This window comes from Limulus polyphemus, unplaced genomic scaffold (assembly GCF_000517525.1).
Source record: "Limulus polyphemus unplaced genomic scaffold, Limulus_polyphemus-2.1.2 Scaffold2663, whole genome shotgun sequence".
In the NCBI taxonomy this organism is placed as follows: domain Eukaryota; kingdom Metazoa; phylum Arthropoda; class Merostomata; order Xiphosura; family Limulidae; genus Limulus; species Limulus polyphemus.
Window position 1 is genome coordinate 160,765 of NW_013668273.1, and position 7,648 is coordinate 168,412.

Sequence of the window (7,648 nt, forward strand, 5' to 3'; positions counted from 1 at the left end):
TGTTTCTTTTCTTTTTCCTCTAACTACTTATGTAATTTCTCTTCTCGTTCTTCTTGTTTCTTTTCTTTTTCCTCTAACAACTGTTGTAATTTCTCTTCTCGTTCTTCTTGTTTCTTTTCTTTTTCCTCTAACAACTGTTGTAATTTCTCTTCTCGTTCTTCAATTCTTTTCTTGTTTATTTTCTCGTTCTTCTTGTTTCTTTTGTTGTTCTTGTATTGCTGCCATCAAGTCTGCTATGCTGTAGTTTGATTTGCCGCTTCTCGTTTCCATTGTTTTTTTGTCCCACTTTCTGACACCAATTTGTTACGTCTCCGTTTGTTAATTAACTTTCCGTAACTTCGTTCCGACGAAACTTAAGCGACACAAGTTCTTTCTTAATAAAACTGGTTTATTATTTCCGAATATAACTTTACCAATACACTCAACTTCAACAATCGGGCTAAACAAACGCTGTAACGTCTCTCATGCAGTTCAATTACTCACTATCTACCCAGACATTACATTCCCCTCTTTTATATACCAGCCTACCCTATATCTAGTAAGAACTAGAACATTCGCCAAAGTACATGATAGTTCTAGAAACGTTGCGTCACAGTAGTCATGTGACTCGATGACGCAACAATATGAAACTTTCTAGATCAATGAACAGTGATGAAATAATCTGAATCACCCTATTTTATCTTATAACTGTTATTAATTTTATGATTATATGTTTACCTACTTCATGATGACAGAATTTTCTATTTTAATTGGACTTATAGGACAGCATTCTAGAAACAACATGAAATATATATGAAAATTTTCTTAGTTTTCTCTAAAAGTTAAGTTTTTATTTTTCACACTGTTATGAAATAAATATCCAAACTGAAGTACAGTACACACTGATTACCTTTGTCCAAACATAGTACATTATTTCAAAACTGTTCTTGTAACAAAAGAAAACCTCACAGTAAAACATTTATACTAATGTATTGTATAATCCACCATTAAACACCAAGAAATTTGTTTACAAATGATTTTTGTTGCATTCATTACAATTAAATTTTACACTTGCTCGATAAACACAGATAAAATGAGTCACTTTAGAAAAAATAACTTCAGCAAGAGTAATACATGTTATATAAATTAGTTCATCAATTAACTTGTATGAAAAATAAAACTGCAAGAAAACAAAGGTTAAGAATACAAAAAAGTAAAATTAAAAACCTCAAGAAGTGATGAACTAAAAAAAGTCTTTCATGCAGAATTTTTCCCCAAGAAAGAAACAACATTTATAAGGGAGTTACAGCATTCATTAGAAACATAAACGACAGGAATCATAGCATACATTATTGAAACATAACCAACAGGAGTCGTGGCATGCATCACTGGAACAAACATTGGTATGAATAAGTTTCCTTATTTTATTACATATGTATTTATGTTTCTTTTCATGTGGTTTTATCGATAGCCAGCCTCTTCCCTTATTAATTAAATCTATTGGTTTAGAACTCGTTTCCCTTAAATTTTTTAGCAGAACAGTTTTTTCTAGTTTTAACAATATTTTTTTTCATACATAGTAAGATCTGTTTTAGACATCATTATTTGAGTAGCTCTTTCATAAGTGTGAACTAGATTCAGAACACAAAACTTTTTAAACAAAATGTACATTTTTATTTGTAATCTATAGGTTGTTACTCTATGTATATTTGTCTCTATAGAAAAGTTCTGGGTAGATCTTGTCCTTTCCTTGACTTTTGAAACTTGGTGTATATCTAAATATTTAAATTTCAAGAATCAGATGTTGATGTTAACGATTGATATATCATTATAGTAATTCAGTTTTTATGACAAAAAGATTATTATACACACCTGATCTTGCTGGGGAAGACATGGATGAACTACATCCAGCAGCAGAAGTACTAAGAGCTTTTCTTGGTGCTTTGGCTGCAACAGCTAAAACAATAAACAAAATTATTCTATGCAATCACTCTTACAATTCAATCAACTATATTTACTAAAATTATTCACGTTTAAAGAGCATAAAATATTATTGTTATAAACAATTACAGTATCATTAAACATGAACTGCCTTTGATCTAAACTTACAGTATATTAAAGCAGGACGATTAACTCAATATAATAAGCATCAATTATATTGTTACTGTCATGCAAGGTGATCAATTAATCAAGATTATGATTAAATTAATTTATGTTTTTGATTATTACAATTATCCAAGTTTCAAGTGAGAATAATCAATTAGCTAAATGCAATCATTTCATGAGTCAGATGATTCAATGAATAACAAATTACAATATATTAATATAATTTTTAAAACATATAAAACCTCTTAAGGTTCATAATGAACAGGTTTACAACTTTGACTATGAAATTATAATAATAAAAATAATAATTAGATGAACTATACCTATGTATCAGATTTATTAATTTTTTTTCTTAAATAAACACTATCATAAATATATTGCTTGTTTTGTATGTTAGCGAAGTTGCACATGTACCGATAACTTCTTGTATGAACTAGTACTAAACTTTAAGAATATTAGCAGTAGCAGTCTTCAGTACAGCTCCTATCAAACTAAATCATACATGCCGTTTTAAGCAGTAATATATACTAAATTCATGACGACAATCATTTATAACCAAATATGGCAAAACTGTGTTCAGAATCTTAAAGTGTGTGGTTTTCATTTGTTTCTCTTTATTGTTTTTTCAAATTATTCAGATTCTCCACATAATGTGCACAAAGGCACTGATAAAAGTAACTTCTTTCTGCAAACAGATAATATATAAATACGTTCCTAGATTTGCATGCAGTACACTTCATATTAAAATAAGGGTCGTGCAATACATGTATAAAGTTAAGACTATTTGTATAAACTGACAATGAATTTTATATTAGTTACATATATTTTCAGTAATTAATGACTTCAAATTATCAAGAAGTGCCAGTAATGTATACAGTTACATTGAAAAAACACCAAAAATAACACTTAAATTACATGAGCACAAGGTTTTAATTTATATAAAATAACAATAAGTTTGGCGAAAAATTAAAAAGGTAAAATTCGGGAGTAAAGGCAGTGATCGAGATTCCACAGCAAGACTGTTATTATGTGAAAAGTAAGTATATTAACATACTTTGAAACTATATTCTATTACAGTAGCACTCAGGTCATCTTTGATTTCTTTTGTATGATGTGAAATGACAGATGTTAAAATCATTGATAAGAAATATATTAAACAGTCAGCTGACTGTTCATATTGTTAATGTACGTTTGTTTACACAAAAATCCTAAGTACATAACAATCATAACTAACAGCTTTCATATAATGATTTCTCCCTACCTTTTTTAGCACAGTTGTCACCTTTGGTACGAACCATTTTATAGTCCCTACTTTTGTGGATTAATTCTGTGGTAAAAATAAAATTAAGCTGGATGAGCAGGTATCCCATAGACTTCAAATTTCTGAGTTATTAAATTATGAAAGTATTAAATCAATTCAAAATGTAAGTTTTGGGATCATGTCATGACTTTTGTAAACCTCTACTGTTATGATGAACTAATATTTAGTAGAATTTAACTATACAAAATATTCAAATATTTTGTATAGAGGCAAATTACATTCATGCATCTGAACTGACTGAAAATTAAAGCTAACATAACATCAAATATTAGGAGGTTTCTCTGTCTTTGATAAACAATTTTCATGAAAGTCATAATAAAGTAAAAAAAAAAACAAATAGGTCTGTGCTGAGGACACTTGTTAACATTTTAATTAAATAGCTTATGAAATAATTGCACACACATCTGAATTTGTTTTATTTGTGAAAGACAATAAGACTACCAAACAAGTATCTAACTTAAAAACTATGAATCAAAGCAGATTTCGTTGTGGTGATATTTTAGGATAAATATCCTTATTCATTTTTTTAAATCATGTTATCAAACATACTTTTTATCACTTACTTTAGGAGTACTTGTGGCAGTTGGAGATAGACACTTTTTACACATCTGAATTCTGCCTCAAAGTCCAGTCTTGTAGCATTAGTTTACAAACGTGTTCATGTAGCATATTCAAATGTGCCTTTTGAGTCTTTACTGACTTGTTTTTAAAATAATGAGCAATTTGCCATGTTTCATTTTGAAATATTGGTTATGCTTTATCTAATAAAATCTCATGTAACTATATTTTAATGCAGAATTTATCACAGACTAATTAACCAATTTAATAAACAGCCAATTAACAATGAAAAATATTATAATGCCTTTACAAATATTATGACATCAAAAACGACATATGAAAAAAGGTTGGCTGAAAATATAAAAATTAACAGTAAGGATTTCATTAAATACATTAATGGTAAACAAAATGTTAGGATGGGGGTAGGACCTTCGGGGAATGCTAAAGGAAGGCTCATATCTGGTGATTATAAGATGGCTGGGTTATTAAATTCTACTTTTTCTTCAATTTTTAGTAATGTAGATTTAAGCAGTATTCCTCATCTTGAACATTTGATAGATGCCAACAAAGACAAACAATATGACTGCATTAATTCCGAGCTTGTTAAGAAAAAACTAGGAAGTTTAAAAAATTATAAAGCTCTTGGGCCAGATAATATTCCCCCAAGGGTTTTGAAATATTGGATACGTGAGCCACTTGTACTATTTTTGTAAGTCCTTGAATAGTCAACATGATTTCACAAAGGGAAAATTTTCCCTTACTAATCTTTTGACATTCTTTGAAAAAGATACTGCTTATGTAGAAGAGAGTAAGGGTGCAGATTTGGTGTACCTGGATTTTCAGAAAGCATTTGACAAAATGCCACACAAAAGGCTGGTAAAAATATATATAAAGGTGTGGGGGATAAGTTAGCTAATTGGATAGAAGAGTGGCTAGATGGAAGAAAGCTGAAGGTTGTTATAAATGGGGTTCAGTCAAACTTAAATAATATAACAAGTGAGATACCCGAGGGCTCAGACTTAGTACCTTTGCTCTTTTTGATTACATCAATGACACAGATGAAGGAAGGGTCAATAAATTAATTGAATTTGCTTATGATATTAAGATCTAGGGTGTAGCTGGTTGTGAGGAGGATGCTGCTTTACAAATAGATTTAGATCATTTAGTGAGTTGGGCAAATAAATGGTAGATGGGTTTTAATTATAATACATGCAAGATAATGCATGTGAGTTATCATAATTTGAATTATAAGTATAATTTGGATGGGAATAACCTTTGCAGTGGAAAGAAAGGGATCTTGGTGTAATGGTTGATCACTTTGTTGTCCTATCCAAGCAGTGTGCTGCTGCTGCTAATGGTAGGATAAATGGGATTTTAGGTTGTATCTACAGAAATATTGAATACAAGTCTTGGGCTCCTTACCTTAGGAAGGACATTAGATTGTTGTAAAGGGTTCAGAGAAGGTCTACTACAAATAGAATGGTGCCTGGGATGGAGGGAGTTGTCATATGAGGAGAGGTTAAGACCTCTGAAATTGTTTTCTCTTGAAAAAAAGAAGAGTTAGGCGGAATCTGGTTGAGGTGTTTCAGATTGTTAAGGGAATTGATGGTGTTGATGCCTCATCTTTTTTCATACTTAACAGTGAGAATGGTAGGACTAGAGAGCACAAATATAAATTTTGGCAGAGTAGGAGACATCTTCAGCTGAGACACTCTTATTCTTCTAACAAAATGCTTACTGAATTTTTTTTCAAAGGTACAGAAATGTTTTATTGAAAAATCTTGCCTATACATTTATTATAAGTCCATTTCTTCACCATTTTGGGGTGAATAATTAGAGCTGTCACTTCAGTTTTACATGATTTACACTCCTGAACAGACATCCAACAAGTATTGAAGCATCACACAGCACATTAATGATACACAAGTTGCAAAAAACTATTCATTCACAAATGAGTAAAATCTATTATGGCATTGTAAAGCATCAAATTTCAAGTATGCAAGTTTAAATTTGTAAAATAATTACAGACACAAAATTAATTTAAAGAAATAAGAAACAGCAATGTCTTAGGGATTTGAATACCCTTTGAGTTTGAAAGTCAAGATGCTAATCCCAAAGAATGTAAATTAAGTTTATGTTTGAAAATCTTCAACATCTAGTCTGTCTCAATAAGTAGCTTTGCAGTTTAGCAATTACACTAGGCTGTATTTAGTAGTTCTGCCTCGTTATTTAAGGAATTGCTTAAAATTCATCATTTGGCAATTTTTGTGACTCTGTGCCAAAGTCTAGTTTGACAATAATCTGTTAATGTCTATTATAACATTTCTTGTATGTGAGATCTTTGAATGGAATAACATGGTACTTGTAATAACAGTGGCAAACAAAAATAAATTAGTACAACCAAATGTGACATCTCTGTACTAAGTATAGAATGGAATTGTGCAAAAACACATCTTATACAAATTTAATAAAATCAATAAAACTGTCCAAACTCAAAGCCTTGCAAGTTTTGTGTTCAAATATTAGATGTAAGACCTAAAATTTGAACTGATGTTACACAGGTAGTGTTACAGTTTTAGACTAAGGAAAAACGTATAAAAGCATTCATTCACTGCATAAAACTGTTATTAAAAGTTACAATTACAATGGATGGCTATATGTATAACTTATACAGGTTAACTTATAATTAAGTTAAAGCTGACATTAATGAAGTTGAGATATTTAATCTTATTATTAAACCAAGTTTAGTTAATTCCTAAAGTTAAAACAGCTTACGATAAAACTTTTTGCAGTATTACTTGAATGGAACTGAGAAATTGAGTTAAACCTTAAATAATTTAATAAATCACATTCATTCAGAATAACAGAGCTTTCAAAATTAACTAACATAAGTTTATAAACAACCAAGTACGCATATTTTCTAGATACCTGAAATAAATAAATTTAATTTTCAAGAAACATTTTCGGTTTTTACACAATAATTAATATTAATAATACATTAAGTCAAATGAATTGAATTTACATTATTTATATCCATAGTTAGTCCTAGGTACTAATAGTAATAATAAAAACGAGTAAAGTTGAACATGAAATAAAACAATTTACACAATTTAATTTTTTTAAACTATTTTCATTTATAATCTGGCTAGTAAGCGATCAACTAATCAGATTTGTACGGTAACTTAAAATTAAATAATAATCATCATATAATCTATCAATATCATAACCGTGAAACATTGGTGCTCTAACCTTACCTTATTTAAGTTGTTGTTTTCTTTCCCAATAATTAAATGTATTCCTTACTTAATAATAGTTGTAGTAAAGATATAACACTAATAGAGCAAGTCGAACACAACTAGTATCATTAGATGAAAGATATTGATTGCAGCTTGTATATTTCCCGCCACTCAACGCATAAACATTTCCATAGAGGGAGTGATAAAAAAACCAAAAAAGTAATATAAAAATTGTAAGAAAACGATGGAGCTTTGACTGCTATATTTCACAAATCACTAGTAAAATTCTTGACAGCTAGAAGATTATAAATGTCACTTCTATTTTAAGTAGTCAAAAAATAGCAAACGAAATATTACTTGGTTTGACTTGAGTTGTGAGAAAGGTATTGAAGGTTATTCAGAAAAAAAATAATATTTATTTGTTGAATTTTGCACAAAGCTACTCAAG

The 7,648-nt window shown here is 29.6% G+C and overlaps 1 protein-coding gene across 2 annotated transcripts in view; it reads right to left on the minus strand.

Annotated features, from left to right (window-relative positions):
• Positions 1–7,378, minus strand: part of LOC106467565 (PCNA-associated factor-like) — a 20,466-nt gene extending 13,088 nt beyond the window's left edge. The window contains exons 1-3 of one of the 2 annotated variants that reach the window (XM_022395765.1): positions 6,740–6,775; positions 3,347–3,412; positions 1,852–1,935 (exon numbers count right to left, since the gene is read on the minus strand). In XM_022395765.1, the coding sequence (XP_022251473.1) occupies positions 1,852–1,935; positions 3,347–3,383 (121 nt within the window). In that variant the 5' untranslated portion in view covers positions 3,384–3,412; positions 6,740–6,775. Of the gene's footprint in view, positions 1–1,851; positions 1,936–3,346; positions 3,413–6,739; positions 6,776–7,218 lie in introns of those variants that run through there. The other variant, XM_022395764.1, reaches the window with a different exon arrangement.
• Positions 7,379–7,648: the final 270 nt, after the last annotated feature.